The sequence below is a fragment of the Dermatophagoides pteronyssinus genome, unplaced genomic scaffold (assembly GCF_027571235.1).
Source record: "Dermatophagoides pteronyssinus isolate colony J.1.1.1.1 unplaced genomic scaffold, Derpt_VIB-CSIC_2022.12 sq0008, whole genome shotgun sequence".
NCBI lineage: Eukaryota > Metazoa > Arthropoda > Arachnida > Sarcoptiformes > Pyroglyphidae > Dermatophagoides > Dermatophagoides pteronyssinus.
In genome coordinates, this window is record NW_027461532.1 from 1,911,428 (window position 1) to 1,938,886 (window position 27,459).

The 27,459-nt window shown below is 29.5% G+C and overlaps 2 protein-coding genes across 2 annotated transcripts; one reads left to right on the forward strand and one right to left on the reverse strand.

The window, feature by feature from the left end:
- Positions 1 to 35: 35 nt before the first annotated feature.
- On the reverse strand, positions 36 to 10,769 carry LOC113795528 (guanine nucleotide-binding protein G(q) subunit alpha). The gene is made up of 9 exons (XM_027345717.2): positions 9,624 to 10,769; positions 7,734 to 9,548; positions 4,088 to 4,272; positions 3,847 to 4,001; positions 3,655 to 3,783; positions 3,464 to 3,593; positions 3,238 to 3,391; positions 3,062 to 3,169; positions 36 to 3,002 (listed from the first exon to the last, which is right to left on the reverse strand). The coding sequence occupies exons 2-9, from the start codon at positions 7,849 to 7,851 to the stop codon at positions 2,920 to 2,922; spliced, it is 1,062 nt and encodes a 353-aa protein (XP_027201518.1). The 5' UTR covers positions 7,852 to 9,548; positions 9,624 to 10,769; the 3' UTR covers positions 36 to 2,919.
- A 4,651-nt stretch (positions 10,770 to 15,420) lies between these two features.
- Positions 15,421 to 27,458, forward strand: LOC113795520 (uncharacterized). Its single transcript, XM_075820946.1, has 6 exons — positions 15,421 to 16,036; positions 18,093 to 21,473; positions 21,531 to 24,040; positions 24,096 to 24,181; positions 24,263 to 24,594; positions 24,657 to 27,458. The coding sequence occupies exons 2-6, from the start codon at positions 18,317 to 18,319 to the stop codon at positions 27,323 to 27,325; spliced, it is 8,754 nt and encodes a 2,917-aa protein (XP_075677061.1). The 5' UTR covers positions 15,421 to 16,036; positions 18,093 to 18,316; the 3' UTR covers positions 27,326 to 27,458.
- The last annotated feature ends 1 nt before the right edge of the window (position 27,459 follows it).

A 27,459-nucleotide genomic window follows, 5' to 3' on the forward strand; every position in this document is an offset into this window, starting at 1 on the left:
AGAGAAAGAGAGCGAGAGAGAGAAACGATTTGATGTTTGTGTAGGTGTGTAAGTATGGGCGTTTGTTTCTGGTTTGTTTGTTGGCTGTGTGTGTGTATGAAATATCATTTTTGTTTTCTTTAAAAAAAAGATGATGAAGAAGAAGAAGAAGAAAAGATTTTGGGCAAATAATCCTGATAATTTTTTTGTTTGTTTTTTAAAAAATCAAAATAATGGATTTTGTTTTTCGATGATGTATCGATCAAAATAGATAGAAAGCAGAAAAACAAAGAAAGAGAAAAACAATCCAATTCTGAAGATTTTCTTTTTCCCCTCCTCCCAAAGTAATTTGTTTTGTTTTGGTTTGGTTTAAGAATTGCAATCAAAATGTGTGTGTGTGTGTTTAGGTTTGGGTGTCACATTGCAAATGATGTTTTCGAAAAAAAATTTGTTGTTGTTGTTGTTGCTGTTTTTGATTTAAAATAATTTACAAAACAACAATAATCCATTATCAAATGTGTGTGTGTGTATTGTGTTTGTGGGTCATTCAATGGTTCAACGACGGAAAATGAAAAAAAAAGGAAAAAATTTTTTGAAATGGTCGATAATGAATGATGATCGGATGATGATTGGATGGTGGTGATGATGATGATGACCAATAATGATAATGAAAAAAAAATTTGAAAAATGAAAAAAAAAAATCTATAGCAATGGTCGGCACAATAACGAAGAACAAAAAAAAAATTAAGATTTTCATGAATCGATGTGTGTGTGTGTGTGTGTGTGACGGTTTGTAACGATAAAATGAATTCAAAATAAAACAAAAGCAAAAAAAAAATCTTTAAAAATTCTGATTATAACAACAAGAACAACAACAAGGAAAAAAAATTAATTATTTTTTGTTTAGTTTTGGCCATTTTTTTGTTTGTTTTGTAATTCTGTTTCTGCTATTTTAAATTTTTGCCCTCTAATATCATGTAATTTGTGTCTGTGTCTCTGTGTGTGTGTGTGTGTATTTATAATATTGGCTACTCTTTGGATTTTCGGATTGATTTGTTTGTTTGTTTGTTTGCAACTGGATTAGATTAGTTTGATTATAATTTTGTTGAAATAATTTAAATTTACACTACACCTGTATGAATATTGAAAGAAAGAAAGAAAGAATATTGTTGAAGAACAAAGAAACCTGAAACCAAAAAAACAAAAACAAAACAAAAAGAAGAAGAAAAAACAGAATATTCTGTAATTGGCTGCTGCAGCTGATGATAATTCTACTGATTCTAAATAATCATAAATATTGTCAATTCGATTGAATGATTTCAAGAACAGAAACAAAAAAATTCTCTATTTGATGAATGTGTATTAATGTGTGGAATTTGAGATTGGATGGATTGATGGATTAGATAGATAGAGAATGGATGGGGGGATGGGCGGTTATGTTGTTTACACCTGTTGATTACAAACAAACAAACAAACATGAAGAAGAACGACAATAAAGATGTTATTCACTTTTTTTTTTGGTTACTGAATTCATGAATAAATGAAAATGAAAATGTATTTTGGTTGGTTCCTATTTGTCTTTTTTTTTGGTATTTCTGAAGATAGTGTGTTTGCTGTTGTTGTTGAAGTTTTTTGTTTTTCAATTTGTACACGATGAAATTATTTTGTTGAAAATGTAGTTATCGGTGATTGGCTAGGAAACAAAACAAAACAAAACAAAAAAAATCGATAAATGTTGATTCGGATGATGATGATGATGATGATGGATCAATGAATGATGTGGATGATGAATTAATTTTTTGAAAAAAATGAATTTATTGTTTCTTCTTCTTCTTCCTTTCTTCTTTCTTTTCATCTTTTGCGAGGTTGATGCCGGGGCTTTTTTTCATTGTTGTTTTTGTCATTTGTAATTTTGTATTTGTTTTGTATATATTTTTTTTGGTAATTATAATATTAATAATTAGGATTATAATAATAATAATAAAAAAATTTTCTGTATCAAAAAAAATGAGAAAAAAGAAAAACCATCGAAATTTCTTTGCTGTTGTCGTTTTGTTTTGGTCTTGCGATTTCACATTTGTTGGTTGGTTGGCTGGCTGGCTGTTTGGTTGAAGCATCGCATATTGATGATATAAAGATATATGTGCAATTTGAATTTCAAAAATTTTATAATAAAATATTCCTATTTATAAATGCAAATAGATTCGTAGATTTCTTTTGTTTTTGTTCTTGCTTATTTCTGTTGCTGTTGTTGATGATAAAGATGTGTGATGGTAATGATTGTTTGGATGGTACTTTTTGGCCATTTTGTTTAAAACAACCGAATCCAAATTATTATCGCTGATGATGATGATGATAATAATAATAATATTTCAACAAGCAAACAAACAACAACACAAAAAAAAATTCATTTTCGATCATCATCCAAATTATCATTTTTTCCAGAATTCAGAAGAAAAAAAATTTCTCAACCAGTTTCATTCTCACTGTGTGTACTTGTGTGTAGGTGTTTCGTAACCGGAGATGCACAAATAATAAAGGAATGAAATAATGAATGAAGGGGAAAAAAATTTTTGCAGCACCATATTCATCATATTTTGGTTTGCCTATATCCTGTATATATGTTTATGTGTATTGATTGATTGATTATTGATCAATCAATCAATCAATGGATGAATTAATTGTCACATATTGCATAAACAAAACACAACAAAAAAGGGACAACTTTTTTTTTCTACAAATATAGCCAGAAATTTTGTTTTATATTCTGCAGGATGTATGGCCGTGTGTGTGTGTGTGTGTCGGTATTTGGGTTTTGAATATTGTTTTTTTTTGTTGATTTCAATTGCATCAATATTAATGGATGATTTGTTGTTGTTGTTGACGTTGTTGTTGTTGCTATTATTATTATTATTATCATTGTTGTTGTTATTATTATTGTTAGACCAAATTGTACTCTTTTAAATTTGACTGTAATATTGTATCTTTCACAGCAGCAAAAACGAATCGAATATTTTCCGTATCTAGTGGAAAAAATTATTGTTTTAGTTTAAAACTATTAATAACAATAAAAATAACTTACCTGTTGCACAGGTAAAATGAGAATAAATTATTTTCTCACTGTCTGGATTGAGATCGACAAACATTTTTAATATAAATTCTCTGGCATGTAATGGATCCTTTTTTGGACCTAAAATTAAATTAAAATTGAAATTGAGATTCATTCATTTTCAAAAAAAAAACAATAAATTTTCTTACCATCATATTCGGGAAAGTAATCAACTAAATGTGAATACATAATTTTTTCTTCCAATAAATCTTTTTTATTTAGAAATAATATAACGGAGGAGTTCTGAAACCATGGATATGTTATTATGGTCTTGAACAATGCTTTCGATTCCTCCATTCGATTCTATTCATTTATATTGTGAATGTGAATGTAAAATTATGAAGCAAAAAAAAACAAAACAAACAAAAAATTTACCTCATTATCCGATTCGAATAGAATTTGATCATATTCACTTAAGGCGACTAAAAAAATAATTGAGGTCACATTTTCAAAACAATGTATCCATTTTCTTCTTTCGGATCTTTGGCCACCGACATCGACCATCCTAAAATTATAAATCGATTAAGTAAAAATTATTTTTTTTTTTTTTTGAAACAAAAACAAACCGGAATATAATTGAATCAAGATCAAAAGGGTATTCTATGATGCCAGTAGTAGGCACTCTGACACGCAGAATATCTTGTTGAGTAGGCAAATAATCTGGTGCGGCAATCCGATCAATGTCGCTCAAATAGCTAGTTTTAAAAAAAAACAAAAAAATTAATTTTAAAAAATTTCAAATTAAACCATCAACATACTATTTGGCAGAATCGGTGAGCTGATATTCTCTTCTTCTATCAAAACATTCCTGTATACCAGAATCGGCCCATAAACATTTGATTGCTTCAACATATGGACTATCAAATGTGGTCACTGTTTCATAATCAACCGAACGTACTAGATCGGCATTTTCCTATTTATTTTTATCGCAAAACAAAGTAAAAAAAAATTTGTCATTAAAATTGTTGAAAGAAAAATTTTCCAAAATAAAAAACCTACAATATTTTTATTATCTTTATAAGGTATTTTGAGCATATCCATCGCTTTGATCATACTTTGCATGGCCATAAATATGTTCTGAAAGACCAATTTAATAAAACCTTTTTTATCTTCATCCGAATATCCTGATCCATGTATGATACGCATCTGTTTGATGAATGTGCTTTTACCCGATTCTCCCGTTCCTAAATGTTGAGAAAAAAAAATCCAAACAAATCCAAATCAATAAACTTGTTGATTATTTAAATGATAATTGTATCGAAAAATTCCTTTAAAAATTTCCATTTTAATATTCATAGAAAAAAATTCTCATCAATCCTTTTTCCATCCACCAAAATTCAACAATTCTTTGGCAATCGATCAAAACATTAACACAAAAAATGAAAAAATTTATTAATGATTTTTTCATTTTTCTTTCTTGTTTAAAATTATTTAATGAATTATAGAAACATGAAATGAAAAGTATCTTTTTCATTTTACAAAAACCCGAAAAAAAAGAAAAAAATTCCATAAATTTACATCCAAACAAAAACAGAAAACAATACCGTTCAAATGGATGATGATGATGATTATTTTGGCAACCACAGTACCTGTTTGGTGTTTGTGTGGTTAGAATTTTGTTTCATCATTTTGTTACAATTCTTACCACTACTACTACCTTCTTTCAATAAAGAATAAATGTAATTTATAATTTTGATTTAATCAATCAATCAATCAATCAATCGATCAATCAAAAGATTTATTCTTAACGCGTTCGCTACCAGCGACGCATATATGCGTCGATTATTTGCTGTAGTTCTATGGGTTTTTCGAAATCTCCGGTAGCGAACGCGTTAAAAATGATTGAAAAATTTTCATCAAAAAATAGTGAAAAAAACAACATAAAACACCATCATCACACAGAGAGGCAATGCGTAAAGTTAGTTGCAACAACAACAACAAAAAAAATTCAAGTTCTACAAGTGTCTGGCAGAATATTCTGTTTGGTCTGTTTAAAAATTTTATTTAAAAAAATTTTTTTTCTTCCATTTAGCTATATAGCTTGTGAAATTTATAACATTATTTTTATGGAATCCTGGTGTTTTTTTTCATTCATTCTTTTTACACACACACAACGATTAAATGAATGAATTCAGAATAAACATTCAGAATTTTCATTTCTATTTGAAGATAATAATAAAGAGAATTTACTATAAACAAACTCAGAAAAAAAGACTATCGGTTCTTTTTTTCTTTAAAATTTAATTGAAATTTTACCCACAAAGAAAAATTTGAAAACAAAACAAAGGTGCGGCCTGTTTTCATATGTTACACACACAACAAGCGATATGATTTAATCAAATTGAAATCAATTTTTATTTTTACAAATCAAAATACAAATTTGAAAAAAAATTGTCAATCAATTAAAAATCAAAGTCAGATAAGTCAACAATTTTTTCAGTTGTTGTTGTTGTATTCTTTCTTTGTCAAATCAATATATCCAATCAAAAAAATGAGGATTAACAAAGACTATACAAACAAACAGATCATAAATCATTTTTTATTTTCAAAATGTCAAATTTCATTGCGAGAAAGAAAAAAAATTGGAAAACATCATCGACAACAAAATCATCAAATCTATGGTCATATGAAAATACAGCCAAAAAATAAAAAAATAACAACAAAATCTACAGGTGCTTCACCAATATAATAGTTGCACAAAAACAATCATCATTTTATTAAAGATTGATAAGATTGAAAATTGTTAATTAAAACAAATGATTTCATTATCTAAATTAACCAAATTTTAAAACTTTGTAATTTTTTTTTGTTTTACAAAAAAAAAATCAATCGAAATTATTTCTCAATGAATCACTCTGGATTTTTTTTTTTTAGTTTTTGGATTTCCATATCGACAACAACGAAAAAAAAACCAAAGGAAAAATGAATGATTTTAGGAGAAAAAAATTAATCAAAAATGCAAAACAAAACAAAAAAACATTCAGATGGCCAACGACAAATGAGTGAATGGTTAAAGTTGGAGAGAGAAATTAAAGGGGAAAAACCCTGAATTGAATTTTACAAATGTTAAATTGAAAGATCATCATCATTCTTTGATAATTCATTCAATTACGAAGAGAGAGAGAAAGGAGAAAGGAGAAAGAGAAAGGAAAATAAAAATCATCAATAAAAATCAATGTCCAGTCAAATTTATTCAAATGAAATGATAGATGAAAAAATATGTTTTAGCTGGAAATCCATGAACAGGATGGATTATAGTGGGAAAAAAAACAAAAATCTGGTAGTAGGCCAGTCATAATTTTTTATACATATAATACTGGAATCACCTTTTTTGTCACTTTTTTTTTCTTCTTTTAATATGGGAAAAAAATGATTTGTACCTAGATTTGAATCTTGTATAAGATAGAGATGAATGGATGATCCATTGTTGTTATTTTATATTATTAGGAAATTTTTATACATTGTCAAAGGTATGCGGAAAAATGACAACATTATTTCGATGGCCACTACCTTTACTATAACTTTCAATTTTTTTTTCGGTTTCATTCTTGTTTATCACCGGTATAAATCTGGAAGGACCTATCTTACTGAATCTTTTATGAAATTCATAATTTTTTTTCCATAAGCATCATTCGACTTTTGATCCGAATATTTTTAATAACGAAATTTTCTACTTGGATCAATCTTCGCCATCGCACCGTATAATAAGTTCAACATGAACCTATCGCTATCATCATCATCATATATTTTTTTTCATGGATTTGGGCCAGAATCCTTAAGAAAACATGTATTTCATTTAAAAAAAAGAAAAGAAAATTGTTGGAATAAGAAGAGAGAGAAAAAAAATGAGCACAAACATTGTACCGTTTGTCTCTTTTTTCCCCTCCTGTACAATATATCTACTTACAAACAGACACACACACACAATATTCGACCCGAATATTATCAAGAAAAAAAACGGGGGAAAAAAATAAGATTCGGGCATGTGGGAGGAATTAAATATTCCGAAAACCCAAAAAGTAAACCCAAGAATTTTGACAATAACCACACACACACACACATATACAGCCAATGCTTTTTGTTTTGTTTTGTCTTAAAAAAAAAGAATGATTCATTCTGAGTCTGTGTAAAGATTTTTCTACATTCTTCGTTTTCCAACATTCTTTTGGGTTTGTTTTTTTTTTTTTGGTTGGTTGGTTGGTGGTAATGGAATTGAGGTCATTGATGTAGTGGGCGCCAAAATAGAGAATATAAAAAAAACCTTAACCATCATCATCATCATCATCATCAATAATAATAATAATAAACGGGCAAATGGGCCATACACAAATATTCTTATTGACTGGATAAAAGAATTTTGGATTTTTTTTTGTTCCATCTCGATTATTATTATTATTATTCGCTAATACTAAATCTAAAAACCACGGACACCCAAAAAAAGCCTTTTAGCCTTATTTTTTTTGCATCACATTCGATAAAAAAAATGATATGATATTCGAATGCAAAAAAAAGAAAAGAAAAGAAAATCAATTTAGAAATAATAATAATAATTCTTTAGGTCAATCAAGACCTGTTGTCTAAAACAATTGATTGATAAAAAGTTAAAATTTTATGAAAAACATTGAAAACCAAACAAAAAACTTACCAAGTAATAATAATTTGAGCTCACGACGAGCATCTCGCTTGTCTTTGCGAAGTTGGCGTTCGATTTCTTGATTTATCCTTTTCTGTTCTTTCGCCTCTTCGCTCAGACAGCACGCCATCACTGTAATACCCGTGGTTGCGGTTTTTATTTTCAACAATATCCTTTCGGATGAAAAAATTTTCTGGTTTTTTTTGTTGTTGTTTTGTTTATATGATTACTCGTCACTGATGCGTCTTATTATTATTTTTTCTTTTCTTTTTTTAAAATAAAAAGACGCCGGACGAATAATCATAAAACAAACACGAGGTCTTATAAATTGATAATGTAGTTTTTTTTTGTTGCTATTATTGTTGATGTTATAGCTGAAATTTTTTGAAAAAAATGAATGAAAAATTTTCTAATTAATTTGGATGCCCAGATAAATTGATGAATATATGTTCTAATGATGATGATGATGATGATGGATTATAATAATAATGATTAATAATGAAGGAAAATTGTAAATTATAATGGCTAGTTGGCTGATTGATTAATTGATTGGATCAATAAAGATCTATCTTTAATTTTTTTTTGCTACTGTTGTCGTTTTTCAATTATTTTGGTGGTCAAATTCAATTCTTCCAGTTTGGACGGGATATTCGTCGTCGTCGTTGTTGCCGATGTTTGTTTTTCATTCAATGAAGAAGAAGAAAAAAATTAAGGATGAAAACTTTGCGGGAAAAAATGATCCTGATTATAAAGAAAATTTCTTCTTTTTTATTCTTTTCCCAAAACTTTTCCACAACAAAACGAAAAAAACCAAAAAATCTTGAGCTGAATTCAATTGATTTTCTTTTTGACTGATGAATTTATTTCTTGTTTAAATTTGGTAATTGATTATTTTAATTGCAACATGTGTGTGTGTTTGATGAATGATGGTAATGATGATGATGAATTTTAAATATTTAAATCACAAATTTTTAATAGAAAAAAAATTGCACAAAATTCAATTACAAAAAAAAATTAATGATTATGATGATAATGATGACCGGTGTATGTATCTGGTGTTGGTCTATGTGATTTAAAAAACAAGAAGAAGAAAGGAAGCAATTGAATAAGATGAATTTTTAGATACAAAAAACAAAAATTACATACACTTTCACACACACACACACCAACACCAAAAAACACAATCAAATACAGATGATAATTAAAAAAAATCAATCAATCAATTCAATTGATCCAAACACACATTGAAAATGAGACTAGAATTTTGTTGTTTTTTTCAATCGAAGAATGTAAACAAAATTTTCTTTTCATCAAATATTCAACCGGTTTCTTTTTTTTTTTCTTCAACAACCAAAACAAAACAAAACAAAACAAAATTCTTGAAATTGAAACCAAAATAGAATTGAACTCAAATCGATACGTATTATGTGAATGCGCTGTGTGTCAAAAATTTTTTTTTTTCAATTCTTCAATTTTGTTGGATAAAATTTAGGCCCGATTTTTTTTCTTTGTTGATAAAATTTTATATTTTCAAAATTAAATAAAATATGTGGATGTTGTTGAATAGATAGGCAGTGAACGGGTTAAATTGATTAATGAATTTGAATTTTTAAATCGATAATCGTGATTAAAATTTTGGTTTTAGTTTTTTTTCGAATAGAATCAATACCACAAAATAAAAAAAGTTAATGATGATGATGATTATATGATATAATGAGATAATTCAATACTGTGATTATTATTTTTGACGTTGACTTTAAATACAATGAATTTTTGAACAATAAATTCTTGGTTTTTTTTTTGCTCGAAATTTTAAAAATTCTGGACCTGTAAATTCAATGAATAGAAAAAAAAATATTTTAGTTTTAAATTCATTTAAATAGAAAAAAATTCAATTCAGACTTTCTGATTTATATGTGTTCCGGTTTTTTGGCTTCCAATATTTTGCAGAATGTTTTTTGTGTGTGTTGAATTTCTTTGATTTTCAAAAATTTTCTATTTTCTTTTGGAAATTATTATTTTTTTTTGAATATTTATAGACACGGCAGTGTTATTGGCGCTTGTACATCCATTTGAACGAATAATCGTTAATCTGAATAGAAGAATCAAACAAACAGAAAAACAAGGTGTGCATTGATTGATCGATTGATTTTTGATTTGTTTTGAAATTTTTTTTAAATAATGTCGTCGTTGAACAAAAAGCAAAAGAACAAAAACAAAACAATTAAATTAGTAAAACACACAATGGATTCAATGTTGAACGTTGATGATAATCAAATTTTTTAAATTCCAACCAGCAACAGTTTGGATTAAAAAAACATCCAAAAGTTAACACACACACACACCCACTGTTTGGAAAAAAAAATTAACCCCTTTTTTTCCAAAAACACCACTATAAATAATCAAATTGAGGATTAAAAGAACATCTAATCAACACACCCACCAAACAAACAAACAAACACTCACATACACACCTTCTCTCTCCCCCAACTCTACCACACACACACACACACACTCTCCACACCTTTACACACACACCTTCACCACCACCAACCAAACTTTTATTATTTTTGTTTTGTCAAACAAAAGAAAAAAAGAATTTATATTCACAAAATTCTTGTCATTATTATCAATCAATTCAATCAGTCAAAAAATATTGATGAAAAATGTAACAAAATTCATTTTAATTTGAACAACTTTTTTCACCTGTAGTGTTGATTAGTTTTGTAGTTGTTGATGTAATTCGAAACAAAAATTGGCCAGATGATTTGATTATCACTTTTTTTTTGTTTTGTTTTCCGAATTGACAATTTTGAATTTTATTCAATTCAATTCAAATCATTTTTCTTTAGGAAAAACAAAAAGAAAACCAAACCACACAAACAAACAAACAAACAGATGAAAATTGATGAAATTATTTTGATAATTTTTAAAAAAATTTCTACAAAGAATAATGTGATATTTTCTTTATTATTTTGGCATCTCTCTTTTACAATTTCTGGATTGTTGTGGTTGTTATTGTTGTTGTTGTTGTTGATGATGATGATGGTTTGACCATTCTTTTGATTTAAAATAAATAAACAAACAAACAAAATCAATTATTTAATTAGGTGTGTGAGAGAGAAAGAGAGAAAATTATTGAATTTAGAAGAAAGAAAAAAATATTATTTTTTTTTCTTTAAAAAAAAATAAATTCAAAATGATAATTTTTCGGAATTATTTTTGGTGAGGATTTTCTGTTGTTATTTTTTTTCTTCTTCTTCTTTCATTTGGAGAATTTTTTTTTTTTTTTTTTTTTTTTTTGGTTAAAGAATATAGGCAAAAAGACGGGGAGAGGGGAGATAAGAGAGAGAGAGAGAGAGAGAGAGAGAGAGAGAGAGAGAGAGAGAGAGAGAGAGAGAGAGAGAGAGAGAGAGAGAGAGAGAGAGAGAGAGAGAGAGAGAGAGAGAGAGAGAGAGAGATAGAGGAAAAAAACCGTATGATGTGTGTTTGGGCAAGAGAGAGAGAGAGAGAATTAGTGGTGGTGAATTGAGTTGAGTAACAAGAGAGAGAGAGAAAGAGGAGAGAGAGGAAGAGCTTTTTATGAAAGAAGAGCATAGGATTTCTTCACAAATTTACACACACTCACATACAACATCCATAAATGCTTCCAAACCCAAACCAAAATGTTATCGTTTTTTTTATATTCAAAAAAGAAAGAAGAAGAGATGCTACTGCTGCTCGGTTTCTTTCATTCCTTTTTTTGATGATAATGATGATGTTCACACACACACATACATACCATGCATTCATTCATTCATTCATTCTGTGTGTAGCTTAACAACCGATGAAATATTGATGATGATGATGAGGATAACGATAAGTGAGTTAAGTGAAAAAAAAGAGGAAGGAAAAAAACAAAAACAAAAACAAATCAGAATTTTCTGGATTCAACATAATCGTTAACTACTACCTTTTGAATCTAATATTAGTAGTAGTAGTAGTAGTTATTATTAATGGTAGTGGTAGTTTTTTAAAAAAGGATAATATAAGAATCCATTTCAGTTTTACACAAAAAAAAAAAACATTTATAGAATTCTTTACCACATAGATGACGATGATGATGTTTTTTGATTATAATCAAACTGAAAAGGAAATAAAGTCTTTCTTTCTTACTTTTTTCAGTGTTTTGTTTGTTTGTTTGTTTAGTGTAAATGGGGAAGAAATAAAAAGGGAGGTTAGTAAAAGGAGAGTTATATGTAAAGACCAAGAATATTATAAGATTTCTTCAATAAAAAGGGGGGTATTGGTGGTGGTGGTGGTGGAATTTTGTCTTTATTTTCTTCTTTTACTTTTACGTTTTTCGTTTTCAACAATTCTTACGGTTACGACGACAAACGATTATGATGTTGATGATGATGAAGGATGCTTTTTGAGCAGATATTTTTCTTCTTCTTCTTCTTTGGTTCATATACACTGTATATAAAAATTATTTAAATATATAATGCCGCTTTTTTGTATATCTATCTATATATGTATTAGGATGTATAAACATTTATATATAAATTCTGTTGTATATAACAATATTTACATGTGTGTAATGTGAAACAAAAAGAAAAAAAATGTGTTTTGGATTCAGTATAACAAATATTACATCATCATCATCATCATTATCATCAATCGATGCCACTATGTTTACTGTTGTTGTTGTTGTTGTTGTTGTTGTATTCATGCCGACAATAGTCCGTACATAGATATCGTTACATTTTTAAAATCTAATAAATAGAATCGATAATGAAATGATAAAGATGATTTAATAAGAAAAAAATTGAATCCTTTAAGATCAAATCCTTTGTTTTTCCAAATTAATCCACAATTTGAATTATCCCAATTATCAATTTATCGGATTATAAATTGATTTTCTCTTCTCTTATCATCATGACCATCGTGCAAAGAAAAAAAATTATCAATATTTTCCAAATCAAACATTATTCGTTCGATATTGATTTTCATAACAGCAAAAAAAAATTCTTTTTACGCCATCTATAGATTCTTGATCAATTTTATATACAAAACAAAACAAAAACAAAACTCAAGTGCACTGCACCCAAATGAAATATATATATAAAAATCAAAAATCGATCCAATTGGAATAAGAAATTAACTGAAACAAACCAAACCAAACCAAACCAAACCAAATAAACAAACGAGAAATCGGCAAAACCATCAGAATTATTATCAAAGAAAGAAAAGCATGTGTGTGTGTGTGTGTGTTAAAGGTTTGGATTTGTTTTGTTTTGTTTTGTTTCGTTTTGCCCCCCTTTTTTATATACCCCACCCCCTATAATAATCTCCTATGATATTGCCAATACATACATATATTCGGGTGTGGCATTTGCCAACAACAACAACTTTTCCAACAAAAATTACCAGAAAAGAGAGAGAGAGAATGAGATATATATACTGAAATGATATACTTCCAGGATCCTATCATATCCTTTCCTATCCCCTATTCAATTTATTCATCTGGATAATAATAAGAATTACAGCTATGTGGATGAAAATAAAGAGAGAAGAAGCAAAAAACAACATGACCAAAACCAAAATGTGTAGGATGTGATTGGATCAAAAAAAAAAAAAATGAAAATTAATACCACTACCATTTATCGATTGATCCACTATTATTTAAAACATCATCATCATCATCATCATCATGATGTATCGATTTTTTTTTCTATATAATTTTCATTCTTATACCCGTTTTTATATTTTTCTGGATCATGATCAACGATACGATATCTGTGTATGGAACAACAATCGAATAGAATATAATAATGTATAATACATGTGTTCACATAAGAATATTCTGTTCTGCTGTCACTGTAATGTGTGTGTGTGTGTGTGGATGTCTGACCCAATGACCGATGTTGCTCTCAATTCGTTTCAGAATTTTCATTAGAATTTTGTTGTTGTTGTTGTTCACTTTCACCATATAGTGAATATTTATTATTATCAATCAAGAAAAAGAAAAAATAAAATAAAGAATACAGAACCTCTATGCTCTTGATCCAATTTTCTTTTTTCTTTTTTTTACTTCATCCATTTTATAACGTGGAATATATGCGCGTAAATTTTCTTATTTTTATTTATCATTTTTGTTTTTTTTATTTAGTTTTTTGGCGGGCCATTTTTCTTAAAGTTATCGTTATAGTTATTGTTGTTGTTGTTGTTCCAAAAAACAACCAGATAACCACTTCTTTCAAAAGATACCACTACTGGATGAACTTCGGCCGGGTTCGTTGTTCCAAAAGCATCCAGAATTTCTGTTGTTGTTGTTGTCGTCGTCGTTTGTCCGGGAAAAAAAATATTCCACAAATAATTAGGTCAAATCATCATCAACATCAACATCATCATTAACAATACTTTTACTCTTATAACCGACAGACGAATTGATCGGGTCGGTAGCCCTGAATTTTTTTTTTTTTTTTCCTGAGCCTAGATAATTTATCAACAAAAAAGCATAAGAAGTTCATTGTTCATTGCGTAGAATCACAACATACATAAAATCGTATGTGTTTGGAATCAAGTTTTCATTCATTCAATTTTCTTTAAAATTATTTCTTTTTTTTCAAAATGAAAAGACAAAATCAAATCAAAAAAAAACTTACAGGTCATCATCATTTGAAAAATTAGCAGTCAAAATGATTTGTCAATGATTGATAATGGCCTTGAAAAAAACAACAAAATATCCGGGATTTTGAAAAATAATAATAATGTTGACAATGATGATGATACAGTTTGATGAATGATGATGATGATGATGAAACTATTTTGAATTTTAAATTTAATTTTCTTTTCTTTTATTTCTTAGAAATGTACATTATTCTGTTTGATTTCTTTTCTGTTTCTTTTCTTTTCTTTTTTGTTGTAGCGAAAGTGTTAAAACAATTTGAATAAAATATATATTTTGAAAAAAATGGGTTGGATTTTTTCACCCTTTTACCGCCATCTATCATTGGTTAAAAAAAACCAATTTGATATTTTTCATTCAATAATACAGGATTTGCCATCTAGTGGTGATAGATGTTATTAATTTTTTTTCACAAAAAACAAGATAAAATTTATCAATTTCAAATTCATTTTTTACTGTTTAGGAATCAATTTTTAATTAATATTTTTTGGTATCCAAACGATAATGATATTTCGATATTTGATTTCTGTAAAAAAAAAACCATTATTGGCGATTGATGGGTGGAGATTTAGATAAATGACCACCACCACCATTAAAATCATTATCATAAGGGTATCATCTTTCAAATGGACGAGTCGAAATCTTTCGTGGATACACACACACACACACACACACACAACAGTGTATGAATCTCATATAAGAAAAGTCACAATAGTTATGTTTTTAATGATTACGTAAATATCATATTTTTTTTGTTCTTCAATTCCTAATCTAAACAAGAATAACAGAAAATTTTCTTACGTTGGTCAATTTTATCCATTGTGTCCACTACATTATGAATTTCACACGATACAAAGATAAGTGAGGGGGGAAACGGAGAGAGAGAGAGAAAAAGCGAATGATGGTGCGAAAAAAAAAATTTGAAAATTCGAATGCTAGTGGTAGTGAGAGAAGAAGAAGAAGAAAAAAAAGGTTCCATCAATTCATTCATTCATTCATTCAATAATTCCTTCCTCCCTCCCTTTTTATTCGAGTCTTCTGTGTCTGTGTGTTCAGTGTAGTCGTATTGAGCTTTCATAACATTCGAAAAACCAACAGTGTGTGTGGACAGATGGATAAAAAAAAAAATATCGTAAACAATCGAATCCAACAAAAAAGAAAAATAAACGAAATGAAATGATCCATTTGGAACAAACAACAACAAGATTTTTTTTCCCATGTCCATTTTGATTTTTTCATTTTTTCACATCATTCATTCATTCATTCATTCAATAATTGATTTTGTGATTTTTTCAATTGTTTTTCTTTCTTTTTTGCTGAAACAAAATGATCTCAAATGATGTTTCATTTCTAATATAGATGCAAAGAAAAAAAAGCTTTGATAAATAATCTTTTTTATAATTTTGTTAATTCCAAGTGAAATCTAAACTAACTGTGTGTTCGATTCCAACAACAATAAAAGCAAACTTCTCAACAATTATTACCTTACATCCTCCGTTTTCATTGTTGAAACCAACAAAAAAAAAAAAACAAAACAAAACGCATCAAAACATCCTTGAATCATTATTGCACACCTTAACCAACATAACTGTACAAACATCATATTCATTCAAAATGAATTCATGAATGATCATCATCTTTACAGGTTTGTTTTCTCCTGAATAATTGAATCACATTTTTTTTTGAAAATTTCATGTAATATGTGTGTTTCCATAAATAGAAAACTTCTTTTACAAAATGAATTGTTATTATTGAATGTCCGGTTTTTTGTTTGTTGAACAATGTGACATTGCATATGATTATGATAATGATGTTGCACGGCATTCATCCATTTCAATTCAATTTCGTTTTCCAATTACACATTATTAGGTTAATTTAATTCTCTTCTTATCTTCTTTCTCTCTCTCTCTTCATACTTTGTTCTGATTTTCATCATTTCAATTTATCATCATTATGATGATGAGGATGCTGGTCATTTGATTATTATATTTTGATTAGAGTTTTTTTCCATACACTAAAAAAATTGTCACTTGTAATTGAAAACTTGTTTTTTTTATTTCGTTACATCTTGATATGACATTTGAATCTATCATAATCATAATCATCATAGTAATATCAGATTTTTTTCAGGAAATCAACATTCATTCAAAAGATTTTAAATTCAAATAGTTTTTTTTATGTTGAAATATTTGCTGTTTTTCCGCCAATGATGATCTTCAAAAAAACAAAAACAAAATAAACACCTGTGGGTAAAAATTGTTTGAATTTTTTCATTTGCAATATCGACAACAGTAACAAAAAAATGTACCTGTTTTTGTTTTGTCTCTAATCTCTGACTAGATCTTTGACATCTTTCTCTATATTCTATTTCATTTCTATTCGGTATGTCATTCCACGTTATAGTATAACGGTATAAATTCAGATTGTATATTGCAGGTAGCTAGTTACACACTGTATTTACAATTACAACATGTAAACTTTTCAGCTATGGAATTTGTCATTGTTGTGTTCAAGAGAAAATAAACACCCATTATTATCATTATGATTGCAGAGAGGATTTAAATTTTGTTTTGTTTTGTTTTGTTTGTGAAACTAAAAATATTTTTAAAACGTTTTTCGTTTGCCATAATAATAATAAGTAAAATGCTGTTCCTAATTGTTTAGTTTATTATCCAGTCGAATAATATGATAATTTTTTGTTGTTGTTGTTGTTGAGAAAAAAAAACTTAACATTCCATGATGGTTTTCTAATGATGATGATGATGATAAAAATTGTTATCATCTTTCTTTCTATATATTTTTTTCGTATCTTTTTTCTTGAATGTATAATGATAATGATTATACATTGACATTGTTTAAACAACTTATCCTAAGGATGATGATGGTTTAGGTCAGATTTTTTTTCTCTTGGACTTGACAATCCTATATATTTGGGTATTTGGTTTTCTATTTTTTTTCCAAGTGAAAAACCTAAAATGAAATGAAATCTCCATTTTTTTCGTAGGAAAAAAATAAAGTCAAAAGAGAAAAAGAATTTTCTTCCAAAAAAATTTTGATGCGAAGACAATCAAGAAAAAAAAATATGATAAAATTATCTTGTTTTGTTCGGAAATTCAAAAAAAAAAAAAACAACAACGAAATCGAATCTTCAAATTGATGGATGATGATGATCCATTCGGTGACAATCCATCAATGATGAATCGATTTTTTTTCTTCTTTTCAATAGATAATCTATCCATTTCTATTTTTGGTCTATAATTCTATTGTTTCATTTTTGGAAATGTTTTTTATATTTGTGAAATGAAATCGAAAATGAAATTTTTGATTTCAAATAAATACATCATATCATCATCACTATCATTTTTTTTTTTTGTTGAATGACCAATCAAATAAAGTGTCAAATCTTATAATATGAATTATTATCAAATTATCATTGGCTATATTTCAGACATGGTTTTGAATTTTTAAAAAAAAAATTCATTTCTGTTTTTTGAATAAAGCGGGTTTCTCTTTCTCAAATCTACTCTCTATTTTTACGTTTGTTTACGATGTGGAGATTTGAGATTATTCAAAATCACTACATGGTTGCATGATGATGGTGGTGATCATGATAATTTTTCTACAAACAAAATACATTTGTGATTTAAATCTTTGAATTTTTTTTAAATCTATTTTTTCCCCTTGCTTTCTGTTGTTTCTAGGTTAACAAAATAAATTGATCAACAACATCGGCAACATTATCATTTTTAAAACGATGGAAACCATTGGCAATTGGCAGCTGATATGACTATTTATTGCTGAAAAAGCAGGAAAAAATTCGAATGAATGTGCCATTTTTTTTTGAAAAAAATCTGTATCAAATCACATTGTCGAATGGATTCATCGATCATTTCAAGTTTGTCAATGAATTTAAAATAATCAAATAATGATGATGAATAATAGTAATAATAAATCACCAATAAATAATAATAATCATCATAATCGTCATCATTCAATGAATTCAATCAATTTAAATCAATTGACAAATTTATCAATTATTGATCATCATCAACAATGTTATCCATCAACAATGATGACGACTACATCAGTCTCATCAACAGCAGCAACAACAACAACAACGTTATTATCATTGACATCTACTACGACGACGACAACCACAACATCCATATCAAATCAACAGACAATATTTCGAAATTATCATCATTATCATCTTGATAATAATATTTTAATTATGAATGAAAGATTACAGCCATCATCTTCATCATCATCAATGATAAATCAAACGAATAAATCATTTATACATAATCATCGATTACGACGACGACAACGACATGCAAGTTTTTCTTGTACCTCATCATTATCATCATCTTCATCATCGTCATCATCATCTTCATTATTTCATACGATTGATCATCATCATGATAGATCATCATCTATCAATATGATGTCCTATAATAATAATAATAATAATAAATGGACGTTAATAGAACCGGAAGTGGTTGGAATAGCTATCCATAATTTTCAACCATCACAATCATCATCATTGAAAGATAAACAAAATCGATATTTACCTATATTATTGGGTGATATTGTCATTATTGTTGAATGTTATGGTAATCAATGGTATCGTGGATATCGTCTATATGATTCGACTATAAATAACAACACGACTCACATGAACCATAGTAAACAACAACAACAACAATTGGGTATATTTCCAGCAAATTTCATTCATGTATTTGATGATTATCGTCAATATCGTTTACGATCGGAAGACAATGATAATTCAATGGCATTTTTTTATTATACATTATTAGATCCATTATATCTACAGGTTATACGAACATTACGTGAATGGTATCATTTGCTCATCTGGAATTATTATCGGTTAAATATTAATATTGAAAAATTTTTAATCGTACGAAATCTTATCTATGAATTATTTGAATTAATATCTACTACATTAGGTTGTGATCTAGCACCAACATTATGGCGTCGTCGACGTAATCAAATGTTGAAAATAAATTCCGATCCCAAAGATCCATTTGCAAGACTTTATTTGGGTGAAGATCATGATGATAATGATAATGTTGATAATGATAATGATGTTAATAGTGGAATTGGTCATGTAGATGGTGATATATCCATCGATGAATGTCAACGTACAATATCATCAAATAATTCGATTGAATCGATGAAAAACATAATCAACACATCCAATACATCTACAATGTTGGATTCAAATCTTGAAGATCTATATGAACGTATTTTATGTAAATTAAATCAAGGAAATCAACATCTTAACATGGACATAATGCCCAGTTTTACACATGGTACAAATATTCTTCAAACATTAAAATCAAATGATCAATGTATTGGACAATATCAAATTGAAAATTTTCTCATCAATGACAACCATCATAAATCATTGATTGAACGAATTAAACAGCGTACAAAATTTTTTCCCTATTATCCAACCCGAAAAGATCAATGTAGATATCTACCACAAATACTTGATTATTACAATCAAATTAATCGTGGTTTTAATCAGAAATTTCGTTCAAATATAACAACATCAATTAATCAACACCGACATTCATTTTCATCATTCTTAACACCATCACCAACAACAACAACGCCGAAAACGACACCGGCAACAACAAATTCAAATAATTTGATTCGAAAATTTCGGCGTCATTTATTGTTCACTATACGTGATGCTAATTTTGCTCTTTCCTCAGCGACAAATAATGGTTCAACATCCGGTGGGAATAGTCATACATTGGATTCGGATCAATTACAAATTGAAGTTTATATAGTTCGATGTAATCATAACCAAACGGATCAATCAGATACTACAACAACAAATTCTTCAACAAATGTTGCTAGTTATGAAGTATTGACTGAAAAATTCTGTTACCGTTTACCATCCAATCATTCATCCTCATCATCATCAAGTCGTAGTTCCCGTAATCAAGTAAATCGGGCATTATTTCTTGATGTTCTTTCCAAACGAACACCACAGAATCTTAGTTCTGCACACGGTCATCATCATCATCATTTGTTTAATCATCAACATTCATCACAACATTCAGATGCATCAAATTATTATCTAATTGTGCAAGTTTGGCGTTTTGGACGAACATTAACTAATGATAATAGTCGCAATAGTGTTGGCAAATCAGTTTTATCCGCATCGTTGTCAACAACTGGTCAATCCGTTTTCCATACAATATCATCGGCAGGTTCAATTGGATCATCAGCTGCAGCTGCTGCTTCAAATTCTCTTTCATCACTTACATCATTTGTGTCGAATTCATTTTCAAGTAATTCCAATACTAATAATAATGGTGATAGTAAAATAACACCCGATTCATCATCCATTGATTCTTCATCGGATTCACATTCATCATCACAAACAGCAATGACACATTCATTTAAACGTTCCGTTGGTTTTGCTGTGATACCATTATTGGAATTGGTTAGCCGTGATAAAGAAATACGGCCATCACCGGAATTATTTCAAAATGAATCACTTTTGTTTAGGATTCTATTTTCCGATGAATCATTGTTATTACCATTGACAGTTCGTTTATATGAAGGTGATCTGACCGTATCTATACTTGAAACATTATTAAAGCATAATCGTCAAACTGTTGGCCTTTCATCTGGTCAATCATCGTCATCATTCTCATCATCGTCATCATTATCATCACAACAGAATTCTTCATCATCGATCTCAAAGTTATCAATGTTGGCAGCAAATTCATATCAATTGGTTGTCTGCGCAAAATTTATCAGCGAATTAATGATCAATACAAACAATGTACAGGTGAAAAAATCAATTGAAAATACAAATATTCAATGTCCAACATTATCATTGGCCGATTATCTCTTGTTAACTCATAATCGTAATCATAATTCAAAATCGAATGATTGTCCTTCATCAACGGTTGATTGTTCAAATAATCAGAATAATTTTGTTCTCATTCAGAAACGTTGTTTCGGTGATCTTATTACAGCCGGTCATTTTCGAAATGATTTCTATTTAACATTAGAATCGGCTGAATTTGAGAAAGGAGGTATGTTTTGAATAAATTTTATTATTATTTTCCTTTTTAATCATTTTAATTTTTCAGGTAAAACAATAGCAAAAAATATTGAAGTATCCGTTTGTCTTATCACTGAAAATGGTATACAAGAACGTGCAATTTATTCTGGTATAAATGCCGATCCGGTTACTATTTATCGTTCACATATTCAATATCATCAAAATTCCCCAAAATGGTTTGAACATTTAAAAATAAATGTACCGTTGGAACAATTTGAAATGGCTCATTTACGTTTTACATTTTGTCATTGTTCATCGAAAGAGCGTGAACGTAAATTTCTTGGATTTTCATTTCTACCGTTAGCCGATCAAAATGGTGCATGTCTTTCGGATGGTGAACATGAACTATATATCTATAAATGTGATAATGAACGTAAACTTGACGATAGCCGTTTTTATCTGCAACAAATTCCATGGAGTCCAAATCATTTGAAAGATCGCAAAGGATCAATGAATTCCCAAAGTTCAATATCATTGAATTCAACAACGACATCATTATCCTCATCATCGTTGTTATCATCATCAGCACAATCATTATTGAATTCTCGTTCATCTAAAGAAATGTTTCATGTGAAAACGGTATTAATCTCTTCAAAGTTAACACAGAATTCCGATATTTTATCATTGTTAAAATGGTCATCATTACAATTGGATCAGGTATTCGATTCATTACAACGACTTAGTCGTGTTCCAGGTGAAGAAATGGTTAAATTTCTTGAAGATATTCTTGATGCATTATTTGCATTGTTTACAATGACCACAGTCAATACTGTTACAATTACGAATTCATCTGGATTATCTCAGCGAACACTATCAATTTTTCGTGTATTGATCGATTTTTTCAAAACACTTAATGATCCGAAATTTGTATCCTATCGTTCAGCATTGGAAAAATATATCGAAAAACAATTTTCAGCACCATTAGTATATTCAGGTTTAATCTCATGTGTACGACGTTATGTTGAAATGGTCATTGTTTCCATACAGCAAACAAATAGTGACCGAACATCTGTTGATTCATCAACGACAACCGTTACGAAACGTGATCTCGAATTTATTCTACGTTGTCTGTCAGTGCTAGATTGGATTTTGAAAATTATTGTTCAATCAAGAATTCTATATACTCGTGCATCCATAACAGGCAATTTAATGATAGAAAATTCGGATCTTCAAAACGATGATCAATTTAAAATAGAATTACTTTCGCTTTTTGAATCAATTCAACGGTTGCTTAATAGTGAATGTAAATCATCCGATGATTATCTTATTGTCGCCATACAAGAAGCGGCCTTGAATTCTTTACCTAATGCATTTGAATTCCTTTCGCAAATTCTTCGGCCATTCGAAATGGCAAAATTGGTTCAATCATTAGTTCAACTAAATAATCATTCAGCAGCATCATCATCTTCAATCAATAATCGTCTATCAGAATGTTTTTCACCCACTGGTTCATCATCATCATCATCGATAACACCAACGAATTCCGCAACACCTATATTGAAGAAGAAACCATCGACAATTATTAATGCAAAATTATCATTGCTACAACAATCAATTAAATATCCATACGTATGGATGATTGATGAAGAAGCACGATTAGAATTGCTGGATACATACATACGAATGTTGAATATCTGTATTGGAGAATCAAGATATTCATTGAATATTCTTCGTGATATTATTGTATTTTTGATTGATAATTCAGGAAAATTTGATCCATGTTTAGTACGTCGTGCCGGGCAACGTTGTATTCATCATCCAAATGAGCGAGAAATTGAAATGTTATCATTTGGTGTGGTTGAATCGATTGTTGAACATATAATAGAATTGATCGGCATTGTTCCGACATCATTCGATCATGTACTGATTGATCATCATCATCATCGTCATACAAGAATAACTGGTAATCATATGGATTCAACAGAAACAAATGATTATCTTGGAACATTAATAATTTGTTTAATGGTACTATTCGATTATATGTCAGCAAAACATTTTGAAAAATTATTTGAAAAACGATCTCAAAGTCAATGTAAAGAATTATTATTGAATTTATTCGCTGTCTTTCTCAATGCATTATATTATTTTCCGGATAATTGGTTCGAAATTAAAATGGCCATCAATCGTATAATGTTACATTCGCTTACAATGTTACGTACAATAATGTCACATAAATTTCTTGGCCAGGAACATTTTGACGAAACAATATGGCGAATGTATTTTAAATTAGCTATTGCTTTTCTTACACAATCTCGATTACAATTAGAACAATCATCTTCATTGCCATCATCATCATCATGGGAAAAAAGACGTTTCATATTGGATGTATATGGTTGTGATATGCGTATTATAATGGGTTTTGAATTGGTTTCCTGTTGGGATCTAATCGGACCCTTTAAAATATCATTTATACCGAATCTAGTTGGATCGTTTATTGATGTAACATTAGTACCGGAATTAGAACTTCGTTGTGCTACTATACCGATATTCTATGATATGCTGATGGTTGATTATATGGCTAATGCTAATTTCAAACAGGTATGTCGCTCTTTTCTTTCTTTTTTCAAGTCTTTTTATTCGTCCATTTTGTCAGGTTGAAGCTGCTCTTTTAGATAAATTGGATGTCGTCGCCCATCGAACGGAATGTGATCAACAATTCAAAGAGTTATTCACTCAAATGTAAGTGTAAAATTTAAAAAAAATGATTTAAACATCCCGGTTTAATTTTTTTCCCGAAAAAAACTTTTCTCTTTTCATTAGTTTATCAGACAAGATTAATGTACAAAAACCTGTTTGGTCGGTAGATGGATTGAAACTAGTTCGATCTATATCCAGATTTCTAACATTATTAATCGATTATCGTAATGAATTGAAACGTAAATCTTCGACACCTAAAAATGTCGCCATGTCTTCTGCTTCATCATTAAAATTACCACAAAACTGTATGGATCCTGAAATTGGCTGTGATGATCGTCTATTAATCTGTACCTATACGTTATTACGTTTTTGTTTGGATGATATTGATTCGATGAACCGTAAAACAATCATGTCCAGATATTTGGAAAAATTGGCCAATATTCACACATTACTCGGTATGTGTTTTTTACACTTTTATTTTCATTTGTTTCTGATTATTCAATTCTTTCTTGATAAGGCAATTTTGCCGAAGCCGGTTTCACCCTCAAATTACAAGCTGATCAATTAACATGGTCAACGGAATCATCGCGTAAAGAATCTCTGTGCCAAACTATGTTGAATTATTTTGAGAAAGGTCATTGTTGGGAAGAAGGTATTCGTGTCTGTAAAGATCTACAACAGGTTTATGAACGTAATTTTAAATATCGAAAATTATCCGCCATATTAAAACGTAATGCCGAACTATTGGACAAGATTCTTACCGAACATCGTCCTGATAATGAATATTTTCGTGTATCATTTTATGGCATGGATTTTCCATCATTTTTGCAAAATTCTACATTCATATTTCGTGGTTTAGAATTTGAGAAAATCTCTTCTTTTACTCATCGTATTCAGCGAGAATTTCCTGATGCTCAATTGTTGACCAAAGTTATACCTACAGATGAAAATATTACCGAATCTAAATGTCAATATATACAAATATTTTCAGTAAAACCAATACCTGAATTGCCTATAGCAGCCGATTTATTTGGTCCTGCCGATCACCAAGCATTACAATATTATCAAACGAATTCCGTACGACAATTCAGTCAAGATCGTCCTATTCAACGTGGGCCATTTGATCCTAACAACGAATTCAAATCATTATGGATCGAACGAACTATTTATACGACAGAACAATCATTACCAGGAATGTTGCGTATGTTCAAAGTAACATCGACATTAGTCACATATTTATCGCCGATTGAAAATGCTTGTGAAACTATTGAGAATAAAAATTCAGAACTATCGAAACTCATACAAACTTATGGTGGTGCAGGACAAGAATCTGCTAATCGACCCGAATCGATTGCACCATTATCGATGCGTTTGCAAGGCATATTGGATGCAGCCGTCAATGGAGGTGTTGCCAAATATATTGAAGCGTTTCTTGGATCGGAATTTTTATCCGCCAATCCTGATCAAGCAACAAATGTTACCCGTCTAAAAGATCGCATTGCACAACAAATTCAATTAGTTGAAGCTGGTCTACAACTTCATGGTCGATTAGCACCGACCGCTGTTAGGCCATTACATACACGACTTTTGGAACGATTTTCAACAATGCGCACCACTGTTCATCAAGCAAACATTGAAACTTCACAAGCATTATTATGGTGTCCAAATGTTTCTAATCACAATAGGCCATCAATACTGTCACAGCCATTACCACCTATACCACAACGTACCAATCATTCGGATAATGTAAGCATTGGTGAAATATCACAATCATCGTCATCGGATACATCATCCCTTTCTTCGAATTCTTCATTAACAACAGCGACAGCAATCATTGCTCATCCATCCAATTTGTCACAATCGAATCATTTGCATAATCATCACCATCACAGCCAACATCAACATGATCGTTTATCATTACGAACGCCCCCATTATTACAGCCTCCTCCGCCACCACCTTTTAATCATCAATCACCAGGGACAAAATCTTTGAAGAATAAACCATTACCACCATTGCCACCGACTTCATCATCCAACAATATCAGCGATCAACATCAACAACATCCAGCTATTATTAAACGTCATAATTCTAATGTTGAACATCGGCCACGATTAGTAGCAAAACAGCTACCCGTCGAAGATAGTATTTATTCCGTGCCTCAATATACTGATCTTGATCTTTGCAATTTATTGCCAGATAATGAAAGTTCAGTAGATGATAGCATGGATTATTGTGATGTTAATGTCAACAATTCGTCAAATCGTAATACAGATGGAACAACGGATGGACATCAATTGGCAAATAGAATTAATCGTTCTTTTTCGATACCATCATCAGCCATAACAATGTCATTATACAATAATGGCCAAAAAGCTAATCTAATCGAATCAGTTGTTGATAATATTGATGATATGAATGTTGCTACTACTTTACCGCCGCCACCATTACCGCCACGATCTTCAGGTTCGACATTAGATCGTTCGAATTCTCTAAATTCAGGAAGATATCGTCCCAGCAGTAATGGACCACCTCCCACACCGCCACCACCTCTTCCCCCAACTTTACCTCAGCGGCCGATGAAAAAATCATCATCCATATCGGCAGCTACTAATAGTACAACAGTTTCTAATGGTGGCCGTTCATCTTGTACACCACCAATCATACCAATATCTAAGCAATCTATCGATCTTGGACCACCAATGGAACGTCCACCTCCTCCTCCATCAGAAATTTCATCATCAACATCTAATAACAATTCTCATTTTACTACATTCGATGGACTAGAATTCGAAAATCTCTTGCTTTCATCACCAACACCATTATCGCAACAAACAACAACATCACGACCAGCACCGATTATTGGCATTGAAATTAATAATAATTCCAATACTACTACCACCATTAATAATAATAATGATTTATCATTGATTTTGGATGGAATAACCGATAATCCGTTACTCAATCATCGTCAATTGGAAGTGAATCGTACGAAATCAAATTCTTTACCAAGAAGTTTACAACAACAATTTACTGATTCATTGTTAAATAATAATCAAAATCTAATTAACGAAAATAATAATATTATGGATCCAATCGTTCAATTGAATTCAAATCTTCCAACCCAAACACAACCATCGCCATTAACAACAGCCACTGGAACTACATCTAGTCTTTTAATTGATTGATTTTTTTTTAATTTCAATTTCAATCCACTTTGTGCCTCTTTTCGTTTTTTTTCACTTTAACTCAATATCATTTTATGAAACATTCATTTTTTTCTATCTTATCTTATCTTATTATTAAATTTTTCTATCATTAC

What these genes read in the sequence shown, in the direction of transcription:
- LOC113795520 (XM_075820946.1), top strand. Translation starts at nt 18,317, where the DNA reads ATGATGATGAATAATAGTAATAATAAATCACCAATAAATAATAATAAT. An exon ending in GGCTGAATTTGAGAAAGGAG is followed by an intron (nt 21,474 to 21,530) that starts GTATGTTTTGAA and finishes TTAATTTTTCAG; the next exon opens with GTAAAACAATAGCAAAAAAT. An exon ending in AAAGAGTTATTCACTCAAAT is followed by an intron (nt 24,182 to 24,262) that starts GTAAGTGTAAAA and finishes TCTTTTCATTAG; the next exon opens with TTTATCAGACAAGATTAATG.
- LOC113795528 (XM_027345717.2), bottom strand. Translation starts at nt 7,851, where the DNA reads ATGGCGTGCTGTCTGAGCGAAGAGGCGAAAGAACAGAAAAGGATAAAT. An exon ending in CTCACCGATTCTGCCAAATA is followed by an intron (nt 3,784 to 3,846) that starts GTATGTTGATGG and finishes TTTTAAAACTAG; the next exon opens with CTATTTGAGCGACATTGATC. An exon ending in TATTCGAATCGGATAATGAG is followed by an intron (nt 3,392 to 3,463) that starts GTAAATTTTTTG and finishes ATAAATGAATAG; the next exon opens with AATCGAATGGAGGAATCGAA.